Genomic DNA, 16,301 nt, shown 5'->3' on the forward strand with positions numbered 1-16,301 from the left:
AAGTAAAATCAAGTCAAATAGTGGAGGAAATGCTTTCCCCATGCATTTACTGAATGTAAACATACCTTTTCAGGACAGAAATCTGAACTGCTCTGTCGTACTTTGCCAGGCCGTCCTTTGATAACTGCATAGCAGAACATTGTAATGACCATCACAAATAGGAAGTAGCTGGTATGCATCAAGTGCAGGTTTATCAAGGACCTGTCATCCTAAAATAAGATGTCCACAAGAAAAAAAAAGCATGAATTAGTGACCTCATTGGCCAATTGTTATTATCTTTATTTGAGAGATAAGTGTGCATGTAGGGTGAGGATTAGGGTTAATACTATGATAAGTTCTTGGTTGGACAGATAATATAATCTACAGCAAACTAGTAATTGGCACTAAAAACATGCTAAACTAGCACAACTAAAAACAGGGTTTAGGGAAAGGACAGACTTGCTAGAGCACAGTACTTAAATAACCAAAACTCACATCTGGAACAATGACAGTAAGCTTGGGGTTCAGGGCATGGTACACTTTCCCAATGGCTCCCTTGTAACACCAGAAGGGGTTGTAATCTTGAGTGTATTTGGTATTGGCATCTCTTGCAGTAGTGAAAATCTTGTACCAAACTGTGGCATTGCTGTATGTCTCAGGAATACAGTGGGGAGGCTGGCTGTATTAAAAAATATATCATTATTGGCACAAAGAAAGAAAGAGACAAAATGATGTCAATCCATAGTATTGTAAGTTTAAACATAAAGCACTGGATTAAAATGGTCTTCCTATTGTTTTGTAGTTTAATTTTCTAGTGAAGCATGCATTGCATTTATATATGAAATTTGGAACAGTTATACAAAAAGTACATTAAAACAAGGGAAATGCATCTACAAATCAAATTACCTACTAAACTAAATAAAATAATAAAAGAAAAGGTACAAAAGGCAATTTCAGGTAGTGACAAAACTTTTGGCATCAGTAGTTATTGTGAATGTTGTTTTTTTTCTTTAAGTGATCTGTAAGTCACATGTAGTACATTTGATGTTGGATTCTGTGCAAGTATAACTGTACACTTACAGATTTCAGAGCATAATAAAACTAAATATCTGATATACAGGCAGTCCCCTGGTTACGTACGAGATAGGGACTGTAGGTTTGTACTTGAGTTTGTATTTAAGTTGGAACAGGTACATTATTTTAATAAATGCTATTGTTGACCGACTGTAACCAAGTGCTCTGCCAATGAATGATGGAGTTTCACCTCTCTCTGACCTAGTGTTGGACGGTATACCGGTTCATACCAAAAACCATTTTTTAATTTTTGTTATGATATGGATTTTTCTTATACCGCAACACCAGTTTAAATTGCCTAAACAACATTCGGAACGTGCTGCAGCAGGAAACGGTTTTAAGGGGGACCTTTTTCATTGCTACACCGCTAAACAAGCATACAACGGAGTACATGCATTAGTAGAGGTACTGCACGGTGAAAATGGACAGAGAACATTCCGAAACTGAAGCTGAGGCAGATGATAAAGTTGAACATGATGACAAAGAAGAACTTTTGCTGGAAAAAGGAGTCACGTCTGTTGTCTGGAGGTACTTTGGATTTAAAAAGTCAGATGTGGACTATTATGTTCAAATGTGTGAATACTGTTTCTATACTACTTGATAATACTGCAAGCCAAGTTGTATTTTTTTTAATACTGTGTAATGTACCTGGGTACTGTGTAATAGTGTGACGACATGTTGACTATTCTCAACATTTCCAATTTAATCTTGACGCTTATGACGAGAATAAAGTCAACATTTCTACTTTATTCTCGCTGTTTGTCGAGATTAAAGTCGACATGTTGACTTTATTCTCGTACTTTGTTATTAAAGTAGAACATCATAAACTAAACTTCATCTTAAATGAATATTTAATTTACTAGATTTTCTCAAACCCTGTCATAAGTTATGTAGCATTACATTAAATGGTTTGTGTTGTGTTCCCGGAGCTGTATTAATCGTTACTGTTTCTTAAAGTGACTTCCTCCTGCGCTAAGAGGAGGCGCAGACAGCACCCAGAATACATTCATTTCATGATATTCCTGCTCCCTGAACATTTAGAATGCAAAGATAAATACTTGATATAATTTTCATGATGAAATGCATTAAAGCATTTATTAATCATGTTGGGGGCATGGTGGTGTGGAGGTTGCACTGCTGCCTCGCAGCAATGGGGTCCCAGGTGTTCCCTGCTTTGAATATGCATGTTTGCTGGTGGGTTTACTTGGCGTGCTTCAGTTTCCTTTCAAAGTCATGTAGAATTGCGGGTTATGTTATGCTATATTAACCCTGCTAGTGTATGTATTGCTTGTATTCACCCTGCGATGTGCTGGCGCCACGATCTCCTCCTGCCTTGCACACAATGCTTGCTGGGATGGGCGCAACCCTGAATGGACGGCATAATTAAACATGTATAACGAAGATTTTTGAAAGTTCTGAGCACTCTGTGGTATAAGTTTATAACTAATTTTAATTTCACAAGGACATTTATCATGTGGCAATTGGTTATGTGGAGAAAGAAAAAGGAAGGATAGGAACTGGGGGTTTAATACATCAGAAGAAGACAGCACGCATGCAATAAAGAAAGCCCGCTCAGAAGAACATCCATTGAATTCTGTGTTTGTGTCTTTGACCACCAGATCAAGAACCCAATATTTACACAATATTTAAGTTAAACCTGTGCGATGCCCATTTATACATCCAGTTTTTTGGAACCTCGTCACATCTGCCATATTGAGGAAAAAAATTAATTTAATCCATTTTGGAATAAAGCTGTAACATAACAAAATGTGGAAAAACTGATGTGCTGTGAATACTTTCCAGATGCAATGTATGTTGTCAAAATTTTAGTTCAAGTACTGTAGTTTGCAAATATTGTTCAATAAAAAGGCTCTATATTTTGACTGCAACTGTCCTGCAATGTGATTCCTTCTCTTCATTTGTGCCACCCCCCTGAAAACTATCGCTTTATGGGGCCATGCAAACCTGTATTAATACTTGTGTGCACATTAAAATGTTTTTTTGTACAATGTACAATTCTCATGACAGTGGAATAGGTTATTCTTAGCCAGTAATTGCAGTGGAAATGTGGTTAACATCCAATCATGCATGGGGAAAAAATACCGTCCAATACCGTGAAACCGGTATAATTTTGAAAAATACTGTGATATAGAATTTTGGTCATACCACCCAGCACTACTCTGACCTTTTTATTATTTCTACTTTATTTTCAATGGTGATGGTTTTTCTCTTCTTTACTGTATCACCAGCACTTGCATCAGATTTGTGTTTCAGAGACATTCTTGAAGGGTGAAGAGAAAAGGTAAAGATTAGCTCTTTTGCACAGAACTGTACACGCTATCACAGCAGAAAGGCACCCGTCGTCAATACGTTTGATGTACTGACAAGAGAAAACTTCCTGCTATGTGTGTAACAGTACAAGCAGTCTTGCTATTGAGAATGAATGGGGAGGGGAGATTCACCATTCGCCCACCACACAGTCACCTCCACTACAGTATGCTGCCTGCAGCGCCTGCCCAAGAGCTCCCATTCAACAGGCAGCCACCGGAGAGACACTACAATGCTGCTCCCCGCTGCCTCGTTCACCCTCATTGGCATCTGTTCAGCCACAACAGGGTCACCGTTTGCAGTATTACCAGCCGCCCACCGAGAACGAACGGGGCAGCTGTGTCTGGTGGGTGGGCAGTGAAACAACCCCTTCCGCTCCATCTAGCCTGCGTCCAGTCAGGAGCAGTAGCTGCAGCGGCATAGTGGGCGGGCAGCGAACCACCCCATCAAACCTCTGTCCTGCACACGAGCAAAAGCTGTGGCCCCGGGTCACCACTTGCCGCCAGGAGCTGCCGAGGGACATTACACTGCGTAAGCAGTGAAATCGCCGCCCTCCAGCCACGGCTTGCAGCATCCCCAGGCCAAAGATGACTGAGCAGCAGTTACTGAGGTGCATGTGTTGCAGCTGCGGCCCAGATCATAAGTTGTAGGTTGGATGTCTGTAACCTAGGGACTACCTGTACAGGGTGGTCCAGATCTAACTATGCAGATCCAAATCGTCTGGATGACTTTGATTTATGCGGGGATTATTCCAGTTCGGCGCAAAGACGATTCTTCATGTCATCAGTTCGCACACTTCGATGGTCCGGGATTTTTCGGGTGATTTTCTATGTAATAAACTTAATAAGTTATAGCGTAATGTAAAATTGCATAATTAGATCTGGACCACCCTATATACCAATACAAATTTCCTGAAAATAACATAAGCAATAAAAATAAATAAATTAATATTCGACCTATCAAGACTTTATCAAAAACATTTTGCAAAACAATCACATCCCCATATAATACAGGATACATAGAGAATAGAATATGAATAGTAACAGAACAATAATAAAGCAGTAACAAAATAATAGGTCAAAAAAATGAAAACTTGTAAAATAATAAGGAATTAATTTAATATTGGCACCATACTACAGAGAGATATTGTAATAGAAAATAAGACTTATAGACTTAGATAAATGCAAAATACAAAACAATAAATCAGTTTAAAGAGTCCAGCCCATAAATTTCTGAAGCAAAACCACTATCAACTCGAATCATTCAGTGGACATGCCTTGACATACAACTATCCTAGTTACAAAACTATGTCAATTACACTAATAAGATGTTCTGCTCTAATACTGTAAAAAGTAAGACTTATTTACATTTAAGTCATTAACATCATAAAATGCATTATGCTACAATACAGATTTACAGACATGGACAAAATTGTTGGTACCCTTACAGCTCACTGAAAAAGTGCTATATGCCACCTGAAAAGTGAGTAAATGCAAAGCAATTGCCCCATGTATACCTGAATGACTTTGATATGTCATCTAAAACTGTCAATGTGCCACTGTTGAAGCTAACAAAATATGCCTTACGCCTTATTCTTACACCCATTTATCCTATCATCAGTGAAATATGCAGCATATAAATAGTTGTTATGATGGCATACTGTGCATGTATACTCATGAAGCTAGGGTCATGTTCAAAGCTTAACTATGACTTGCACATTTTGCCCCCTGAATATACTTCTGGTGTAATCAATCCTATACTGCAAAAGTAGGTTTAGAAAAAGGACAGATTAAGACACAAATATTTTTCTCCTCCTCCAAGGACAATTAAAATAACATTTAAATTATTATTACCATAACAGAGCTTTAATGCCACCTAGTGGTATAAAGAGCTGAAAATACTTACACGGTAACTGGGAAGACACTGTTTGCTGCTGTGATGGTCATGCAGGTGCTAAATACTACTTGATCACAGTGTCCATGAAGGACGCAATCATCAGAGTTCCATGCTGCAGGCAATGTGAAAGTAATATTCAGCTCTTCATGGGCCTCTCGACCTAAACACAGGAAGAGAAAGTTAAGACCATACCACAAATGAAAAGACCCTAAAACACTAGTGATAAAAATCAACAAGTTGCAGAAATGTATTGACTAATGGGCATATATTAGTCATATATCACATTTCACACATACTTCTTAAGGGATTGTAACAAATGTTAAATATACCAATTAACTTTTTAAATATTAAAGTTATGTAAAAATGGCTGTAAATCTATATATTACAACAGTAACTTGATGTGAAAAAATAAGTACAGTACAAATTGTAATAAAATAGGAAGACACACATATGTACTTATACTTTACAAGTATGTAACACTTATTTTCTTAGTAAACAGAACTTAAAGCCAGCACAAGAAAGATAAATAATACAAACTATTTTTAACATGCACACTTGACTAGAACATAAATGAAAATATCCATAGCATACATAATGAAGGCCACATTTATGGCACGGAAATTAAAACAATTTTATCTACACACTTGGTTTGGAAGAGCAAGACACACAAAATTACTTCAAAGTCTGTAATAAAAGGAGTGGAAACATACAGTAGTTTGCAATATATAATCTGTAATTTCTTCAGTTTAAAAAAAAAACTTACATATATTTTAGAGGAAGTAAAAACTACAGATATGTTTATCTTCTAAAAATTAAGACATATCTTTCTCAGAAGTAATATGTTAATTTTGCAGCAAAACAAAGAAAACTCAAAGAGTAAAATTTTAAATTATTATTATTTTTTTTTTTTTTAAAAAGATGACTATAGCAATTCAATGGCTATAAAATTAGATGGAGGATAGTTGTTTCCTGCCAATAACTAAAAATAAAGATGCTGCAAATCTCCATGTTGATCATAATGCAGTTTATAAAGAAACTAATGAAATGTTAGTGTCTTTTTACTTTTTATGTTGATGCATGGCTAAGATGGTAAACTAAAATGCCATTAATTACTATGTCACTAATCCTAAATGTCACTAACTGTCCAGACATTGTGGTTCAGTAGTTTAAATTCCTGGGGACTACTTTCCACTAATACATTAAAATGGGTCAATCACATCACCTCCATCATCAAGAAAGCCAGACCAAGATTGTTCTTCCTTAGCTAGCTTAAGAAGCTTGTCGTATCAAGGGATGCATTGTTAAATTTTTACTCAGCCATCACCAAGAGTTTCCTTCTACCAGCTCTATTTCTAAGACTTTGTTGCAGCAGGTGATTTGTTCAGTGGAGAAAAATCACTGGTTGTTGTCTCCCAAGATTAAAAGATCTCTTCATTGCCAGAGTGAAAAAGAGAGCAGGAAAGATTGCATTTGACTCCACCCACCCCAGCAGCGATCTTTTCATTAAATTGTCATTTGTCTATTCGTAAATACTTCATACTTGCTCAACTTTCACTATTTTGTACAGTTTTTTTATATATTTGAGTTAACTATTGAAGTTTATAAAAGTTTTGCCCAAGATATTGTATTTTTATAGTGGTTTGCACAGTGTCAGGTTAATGGTGGGTTGAAATTGTGTTCTCTTGGAGTTAATATGTCTTGTATCCCGTGTTTTGCACCTAACCAAAATCAATTCTGGTATTTTTCACATGCCACCAACAAAGTGGTTCAGATTTGTATAATCACATAAATTTCAAGCTCTCTCAGTTTTGCTTTAGAAAACAACTACAGTGCTCTGAAAAAGCATTTGCCCCCTGCCTGATTTTTGGATTTTTATCAGAATTAATGGTTTCAGACACTGAGACAAAACACAATATGTGATAAAGGGAACCAGAATAAATATATAACCCCATTTCTAGATTGCTACTTTATACTTAATTGTATCCAACACTGGTATTGTTCATGTGAAAAGATAATAGTAAAGTTAATATTATACAAAATTGTCTGTCTGTTATACCTTCATTGTTATCACTCTTTAATTTAATATTGTTCTTTATCAGTATGCTGCTGCTGGAGTATGTGAATTTCCCCTTGGGATTAATAAAGTATCTATCTATCTATCTAGTAATCTGCCACCAGGTTACTCATTCAAACATCTGACCAAAGTTATTTGAAATTTAGACTCAGATCATTGAAAACTGCCAGACCTTACTACAGCCAGCCCTACTAAATCTAAACCTCAGCCTATGTTGACCCTTACTATGAGGCTGGAGTAGTCATCAGAAGGGAAAACTATGCCTTCACCAAAGGAATTTCAGGTAAGATAATGGTTTTGAAATTTATTAATTGGGAAAGGGATGCAAAGCCATTTCTAAGGCTCTTGGTCTCCAGCACTCCACAGTGGAAGTCATTATCTCCAAATGGAGAATATCTGGAGCAGTAATAAGTCTTTCTAAAAAAGTCCATCCTTCCCAAAACATCCAAATGGCATGGCAGAAACTTGTTTAAGAGGTCACAGAGGATCTTTGAAGAATACCTAAAAAAAAATGCAGGCCTCCCTAGCATCACCTGATGTCAGTGTTCATGGCTTAATGAGAAGAAAGAGACATGGGATATATGGGAGAGTAGCAAGGCAGAAACCACCACCATCCATTATTATCTGCAGTGCTCATCGTGTACTTGTACTTGGGTGATCACCAAACCTTTGGGAATAATGTTTCTTAGGCAGACAAAAGTAAAGCTCTTGGAAAGAAGCAGGTCCCACTATATCTGGCGTAAAGCTAAGTTACAGTAAGAACATCATAACTATGGCAAAACTTAAGAGTGGTAGTACTATGGTGTGGGTGTGCGTTGCTGGCTAAGAACCTGGAAGATTTACTTGTATTGAAGGAACCATGACTTTGGCACTTCACCATGAAATTATTAAGGAGAATTGTCTGTGACCTGAAGCATGACAGAGTTATACAGTCAGATGATGGCCCAAAACATATTCAATATCCCTATCTATAGCTGAATGGTTCAGAAGAAACCAAATCAAAACTTTTCAACTAGACTAGTCCAAGACCTGACTTGAATCCAATAGAGATGTAGTGGCAGGACCTGAAACAAATGTGTAAATAAAGTAGTTCTACAAATATAAATGTGCTAAAATTCTTCAACAATGATTTGAAAGACTCAAAATTATAAGAGGTGTTTAGTTTAGATTATTGTTGCAACTTTACTTTTTCACATGGATGATAGGGGTGTTACTTTAAGTACCTGAATAAAGAAAGCAATGATTAAAAACGTTATTGTGTGTTCTCTTTCTTTAAAACTACATTTTTCATAAAGATGTGAGGAGACTTATTATGTAAAATATGCAAAAAAAAGAGGATATTAGGAAGAGGGAAAATATGTTCCCAGCATTGCACATAATTTAAACACTGTTCAAGCCATGACACTTTTGGTATATTTGCCTTAACTATATAAAACACTGAAAGCCAAATCATATCACACAGTGTTAATCAGAACCAGCTTCTGAACATATACAGTACTAAGAAATGACAAAATTTAAATTACTTTCTTTATATATGCACCACACATGGTGGCGCAGTGGTAGCGCTGCTGCCTCGCAGTTAGGAGACCCGGGTTCTCCCTGTGTCTGCGTGGGTTTCCTCCCACGGTCCAAAGACATGCAGGTTAGGTGGATTGGCGATTCTAAATTGGCCCTAGTGTGGGTGTGTTTGTGTGTGTCCTGCGGTGGGTTGGCTCCCTGCCCGGGATTGGTTCCTGCCTTGTGCCCTGTGCTGGCTGGGATTGGCTCCAGCAGAACCTCATGACACTGTGTTCGGATTCAGTGGATTGGAAAATGGATGGATATATGCACCACTATTTTTCTCTGAAGCAGCAATATTACCTTTAAGACTGCACTAAATTATCAAATCTGATTAAATGTGTATGATTCCATTTCTGTAAAAGCTGCTATTCAACAGAGTTCGTATTTAGACACCTTCACTTTCTGCACACGTTACTGTGTTGTATCCTTAATTTCAATTTGATCAATTTGCCATTTTTTTCATCAATCTACAATCAATAACCCATAATAACAAAGAGAAAACATGTTTTTAGAAAGGCTTGCTAATGAATTAAAAAAATCAAAAGCTGAAATCATTCATTCATATAACTATTCAGACCCTATATCCAGCACTTTAGGAAAGTCTCTTTGGCAGCAATTACAAGATTAAGTCTCTTTGGGTAAGTAAGTCTTTACAAGCTTTGCACACCTGAATTTTGGCATTTATCCCATTCTTTACTGCAGATCTTCTCAAGTTCTGTTAGGCTGAATGTGAAGTTCCTGTAAACTACCATCTTCAGGTCTGTCCAAAGATGTTCTATGGGGTTTAAGATGTGTCCTGATGCCATTCCAGTGTATTCTTGGCCTTGTGTTTTGGGCCATTGATTTGCTGAAAGGTGAATAGTCACTACTGTCTGAGGTTGTGTGCATTCTGTAGCAAGTTATCTTGCAGCACCTTTCTGAATTTGGCTGCAATCAACCCTCACTCAGTTCTGACCAGTCTCCCTCTTCATGTCACTGAGAAGCACCAACATCGCATGATGCTGCCACCACCGTCCTTCACTGTAGGGATGATATTAGGCAAGTGACAAGCACTATGTTACCAGACATAGTGAAAAATGTTCTGACATCAAGAGTTCTATATGTGTCTCATCGGACCAGAGAACCCATTCCCTTATAATCTCAAAATGCTTTAAAAGTGAAAGTTAGCAAATATACCACAATTGCCCAATTAATGGAGTGCTATTGAGATGGTCATCCTTCTGACAGGTTATTTTATCTCAGTAAAGGACTTCTAATGCTCTGTCATAGTGACCATTTGGTTCTTGTCTGGTTCTTATTGCCCGATTACTCAGTTTGGTCAGATAGCCAACTATAGGGCAGATGATGGGCAAAAATGGCAAGGTTTTCAATTTACAATTAAATGTACAACATAATAAAGTGTGTAGAAAATAAAGGGGTCTAAATAATTTCTGAATTCACTGTATACATGCTACACATATTGTACTACAGTTTTAACAAAAAAGAAATTGGGCAGGTGATTTTGATCAGGATATTTCAAAGGCACCTGCACAGGAGCAGATTTTACAAATTAAATGAGGTTTTATTAAGAGTGATGTTTATTTTTAAGCAAGCAAATAATCAAAAAAATTGAAACTGAGATGAGCCCTTTATTTCTTTGTATCCTGCTTATAAAGCGGATGGCAATACATGCACTTGAATCTCAGGGAGGGGCAACATGAGGCCAGAGTACAGTCCACAGACTCTACAGGAAGCTATGCATAACTGAAACTTGTGTGTTCTTATTTAATTTATCAATTTCAAGTCATTTAGGCTCACTGTGGATGTAGACAAGGCTACAGTGTAAATGCAAAACATCTGATTTGGCTGCATATATTACATTGGTATTTCATCCAAATTCTACAGAACACTCAGCTATTGTCTAATAATGTCAGACTTTGAATGTTAATGTTCTTATTTTATATACCAGTATTTTAATTGAAAAAATCCAGCCACTTCAAAATGAGCTTTTCTAGGAAATGCTTGCCCAGACTAGTTTCACTTTATAGAACTTAGTATTATATTGCTGTGATTAGTCTTTTCAATTCAGACAAATTTTGCATATAAATATTGAAAGAGACGGTATTCAATTGAAAAATGTAAAGGTGGCACAGAAATGTGTTCTCAGAAAAAGGTCTACATCACCTGCCATAGTTCGGCGGCAGGCCACAGCACGTACTGTTTACTCCAAGACACTTGCATAACTAACAGCAAAATGTCTATCAGTAGATAGTGGCAGCAATTTGAAGGGTTATTATGAAGGGTTAGCTTGTTATCTTAATTAGTAAAGACAACAGACCTTCACAGCATAGTTGTGCACAGTTATTTCTATCTAGCCGCTCTGTTTTTTTGATTTACAAGTATATTCAGTGCTGATTTTTCAACACTTCTACAGTACACTAAAATAATCGTTCTGCATCTAATCCTGTTCCAATTTCTTCTTAAACCTATCCTTGACTACTGTTTCATGATAAGACATCCTCATTTACACAAATAAAACACACATACATGTTACATCCATAATCATTAACCTAAGTTTAAATAGATTTGAATACTTATTTTTAATTTGAATATTCAAACTTTTGGAGACTAAATTAACAGTCCTAATATATGCAGTGTATTTAACATGGAGACAGCACTTAAATGTAATTGCATATATGAGAGATAGGCGAGCATCACACAACAGTGCTTTGGAAGGATGAAAACACAAGAGCACACACTAATTTCATATGGGCATGTAAATCTTTCAGCGAGATTCAAATAGCCTTACTCACTATATGCAGGTCTAAAAGCCCGGCAAGCAGTTGATTTGGCTGAGATAAATCAGCAGAGTCTTTGTACAAAGTTAAAAGATGCTCAAAATTGAGTCAATTTGAGGGATGGGGTGGTCCATCTCTTTTACCAATAAACATGTTACCTTTTAACTTCACCCTGTTACCTAAAGGCATCATAAAGAGTCGCAGCATAGCATGTGCTCTTGAAATCATTCCAAAACAGCCATGACAGTTTTGTTTTTGTTTGTTACACTGGTGCAGCTTTATATTTACTATAAAGTGATAATAAATTACTATAAATAATTCAGTTAACAGTTTTCCACCTTATCTATGCTACAAGTAAACCTATGTGACCTATACAATTTTCCAGCTCTGAGCCTTTTGGGGTTTTTGTGGATATTATTTTATTTAATAAAAATAAAAATTTGTATATATAAATGACTAGCATCTTTGGACATTCTTGGGTAAATGCTGTCAGGGAAGATGATGATTATCTACTTTACCAGGTTAATTCAAATAATACTTCACTCATAATGATTTCCAAAACATTTTGTATTTCTTTAAAATTTCCACGGCAAAATAGAATTTTAAAAGAGGCAGTTACAGGTGAAATATACTATTAAGTGCATTTATAATTTTCTGTGTAATTATAGGCCAAATAGCAAACATTTCCTTTTTTTTGGAAGGAAACATTCAGTTCTCTTAAAAAGAAATTGCAATTTACAACAAAGCTAATGAAAAGCTATTACACATGTATATAGTATAGCCTGGTCATTCAGATGCAATTACCTGTAAGGCTGACTTGATGACCAAGTACAGAAGCACTAAGGTGAGTGATATTGCGAGAGTATCCTCCAAAAGGTCGCAAGGGATCAAGTGTGAGGGTGATGGGTACAGAGATATTGATAGGTCCTGGGTCCTCAAGAAGAGATGGGGCCTGTGTGCTTAATCTGCCCTGTACACTTGTTACTGTGCTCTCTGGTGTGGTCGACTCATTCAGACCATGCTTTAGGGTTTCATTTTCAGAAATGCAGAAATCAAGTTCATTGAATCTTAAGAGAAAGGTATTCCAGTCCTGTAGGAGGCAAGAAATTAACAGAGACATTAACTTCAACTTTCTTGTAATATGTATGCATTTTTTTCCTTGCATGTTCAACACAGACAAGTAACTGCAATATACTATAAACAGAAAATCAATACACCACCATGTATAAAACACTAAATGTCTATCATAAAAAAATTGAAACAATATCTTTCAGTACAGTAGACCCCCGCAAAGTCGCGGTTCAGAGTTCGTGGCCTCAGTCATTTGTGGATTATTCCTTAGAACCTATCTAATAATCGTTAGGCGGAAACTGCAAATATCCTTCGCAATTTTTATGGCTTTTTTAGTGGAAATACTGTGCTGTAGAGAGAACAGGAAGCAACTGTAGAGGAAAACACAGCTTGGTATGGTGAAAATAGCCAATAGAATTTGAAACTGCAACTCCCAGAAGTCCCTGCAATGGAGCTGATGGTTTTCTGCTGAGGGTGCAGGGGCGATTGGTGTTTACTGTTTGTGTGTTTTGTTTGTGCTTTGTTGTATTTAATGTGTAATCACCGGAAGGAGAACAAGGGTTGGTATTGTTGTTTTAAGTGCTGGGTGCGTCCCTGGAATCTTGTCATTTCCCTGTGCCATTTGCAAGCACACAGGAGCTGATCAGTCAGTGCCATACATTCGTGGAGCAGCCAGCTCATGACCACTGCCAGTTCCTTGTGAGCAGGGGGGCTGAAAGCACCCCTAGAAGACAGGGAAGCTCCTCAAAAAACCCTCTTAAACGCTGATAGACTACCTTCACATTGCTCCCTTACTTGCTGGGCTTACTTGTGGCTGCTCTTACTTAAAAGCATGAACAGCACCTGTTCTTTTTGGCCGATTGCTTTGTTCTCTCTCCTCCCCCAGACATCCTCTGCTGCTGATGGGGGTCCCGCTCCCGTTGTGCTCCCCTATGATGTTTGTCTATTCTTTAATCAACAACTAAATGCATACTGAGCTTGTTTTACTTCTGAAAGGGATAGGTTTGTTTAAAGTATTTGAATAAAGTTCCTGTTTCTACAATCTCATGTGTTTCTGTGCAATTCTATGACCCAAGCGTGACACCCTGCAGCACTGTAGTTTTTAAAATAGTTTTTACAGTTCATTAGCAGTGTATAAAATTATCAGTGTTGCAGTAATTGTGATACTCTTTGCATGAAAAAAACATGTTCCATTAAAATTTTACTTTTACCTTTCTAAATTGTGATGTTTACTTAAAAAGTGCAGCAAAAAACTATTTGGCGTCCAGGGATGCATTAACCCCCCAAGTATGTGGCAGTTTAAGGGTTAAAGCCCCAAGAGCAGCGGAAATGCCTTGCACCTTCTAAGGCTTCTGGCAATGAAAAGGCACTTGCATGAATTACAGTACATATAGCGGTAACATCGGTATTTTACATTCTAGCACTGTGGGAGACATAGCAGTACAGTACTGTACAGTATACGGGTTTACCTTTACATACTTTTTTATGTAATGTATTAAGCTGAGTTTGAAAATAAATTAAAGTGTTTTGGGGGCATATTTAGGGTTTAAACTATAAAAATATGCATTTTTTTAACCATTAAAGGCAATAGTGTTTATACAATTTTACTTTGAAATCAAAAATATAAAACATCCAGTAGCAGAGCACACAATTAGAATGAAGTAATTTTAAACACCACTCGCTGCTGTTTTTAACATTAGAATCTCTGAAGCCTACGAAACAAAATCCATCCCTCTCTCTTTCCTCAAAACCAGTTCAATTAATTACTCTGTCGTACGGATTATCCATGCGCTTCAGTTCCATCAAAACCTCACTTTCCATCGCCATCGAAGCTAATGCTGAAAGGTCCCGCCCCATGGTATTTCTGGCATAAGTTTGATTTCGCTTTATGGCTGAAAATGTCCGCTCGACAGAAGCAGTGTACACAGGAATGCTCACCGCCAAATATACCAATGTGAACAGCTGCCCCATGCTCTCATTCAGATTTTTCTGATGAAGGAAGTCAAGGAGATCAGTGGGAGATTCTCCTGCAAAATCATCCATTGCATACATTACAGTCAGTTCTGTTTTTAGCCGAGACAGATCAAAAAGCGCTCCGTGGCTGTTGTGTTAAAGTGGAGAAGGCCGCATGCGTGAAATTTTTCATGTATTCCCGAAACTTCTGGGGCTCGACAAACGTGACAAACATCAGGTTTTCATGGTCTTGAAATCTGGTCTGTGACTGGCAAATCATATTGTCCAGAATCCTGCCATGGAGTTGGCCGTAGTGCACGCGACGGTCTTTGACTCGGACACCAACTCAAAATCTGATTGTTTGAAGCAACCGGTGAATCGACATTTATTCTACAATAAATAACAGCGCTGTTGCTGTTTCAAGCTGAATAAAGCTGGTGTTAAAGTACTGAAATTCAGCTTCGTGTTTTGGGGAGCAGACAGAGAATAGGAGACGATTGCCAGAGAGAGAGAGAGAGAGAGAGAGAGAGAGAGAGAGAGAGAGAGAGAGAGAGAGAGACATGTTGGGCGAGCGAGATAAGGAGAGAGAGAGAAGAAACATCAGCTCAGTTGTGATCACATGACGCTCAGCAGACAAAGTGTATCCATATTACTCGTATTAACAGACATCGCTCGTTTATCGAGTCAAAATGTATTAAAAATTTTTGCTCGTCTTGCAAAACACACGTAAACCGAGGTTCCACTGTGTATATATGTGTGTGTGTGTGTGTATATATATATATATATATATATATATATATATATAAACTGCTCAAAAAAATTAAAGGAACACTTTGAAAACACATCAGATCTCAATGGGAAAAAGAAATCCTCCTTGATATCTATACTGATATAGACTGGGTAATGTGTTAGGAACGAAAGGATGCCACATCGTTTGATGGAAATGAAAATGATCAACCTACAGAGCCCTGAATTCAAAGACGCCCAAAAATCAGAGTGAAAAAATTATGTGGCAGGCTAGTCCATTTTGCCAAAATTTAATTGCAGCAACTCAAAATTGTACACAGCACTTTGTATGGCCCCTGTGTTCTTGTATACATGCCTGACAACATCGGTGCATGCTTCTAATGAGATGACAGATGGTGTTGTGGGGGATCTCCTCCCAGATCTGGACCAGGGCATCGCTGAGCTCCTGGACAGTCTGAGGTGCACCCTGGTGGCATTGGATGGACCAAAACATAATGTCCCAGAGGTGTTCTATTGGATTTAGGTCGGGAAAGTGTGGTGGCCAATCAATGGTATCAATTCCTTCATCCTCCAGGAACTGCCTGCATACTTTCACCACATGAGGCCAGGAATTGTCGTGCACCAGGAGCCACTGTACCAGCATAGGGTCTGACAATGGGTCCAAGGATTTCATCCTGATACCTAATGACAGCCAAGGTGCCTTTGTCAAGCCTGTAGCGGTCTATGTGACCCTCCATGGATATGCCTCCCCAGACAATCATTAACCCACCACCAAACTGCTCATGCTGAATGATGTTACAGGCAGCATTATGTTCTCCATGGCTTCTCCAGACCCTTTCACT

At 37.7% G+C, this 16,301-nt stretch overlaps 1 protein-coding gene across 1 annotated transcript in view; it reads right to left on the bottom strand.

Moving 5' to 3' along the window:
* The window catches only part of tmem248 (transmembrane protein 248), a 54,794-nt gene that overhangs the window by 4,591 nt on the left and 33,902 nt on the right, over positions 1 to 16,301 (bottom strand). Inside the window, exons 3-6 of the mRNA XM_039756640.1 lie at positions 12,493 to 12,778; positions 5,287 to 5,437; positions 475 to 658; positions 66 to 209 (exon numbers count right to left, since the gene is read on the bottom strand). Coding sequence (XP_039612574.1) covers positions 66 to 209; positions 475 to 658; positions 5,287 to 5,437; positions 12,493 to 12,778 — 765 coding nt within the window. The remainder of the gene's footprint in view (positions 1 to 65; positions 210 to 474; positions 659 to 5,286; positions 5,438 to 12,492; positions 12,779 to 16,301) is intronic.

The sequence above is a fragment of the Polypterus senegalus genome, chromosome 6 (genome assembly GCF_016835505.1).
Source record: "Polypterus senegalus isolate Bchr_013 chromosome 6, ASM1683550v1, whole genome shotgun sequence".
In the NCBI taxonomy this organism is placed as follows: Eukaryota; Metazoa; Chordata; class Cladistia; order Polypteriformes; family Polypteridae; genus Polypterus; species Polypterus senegalus.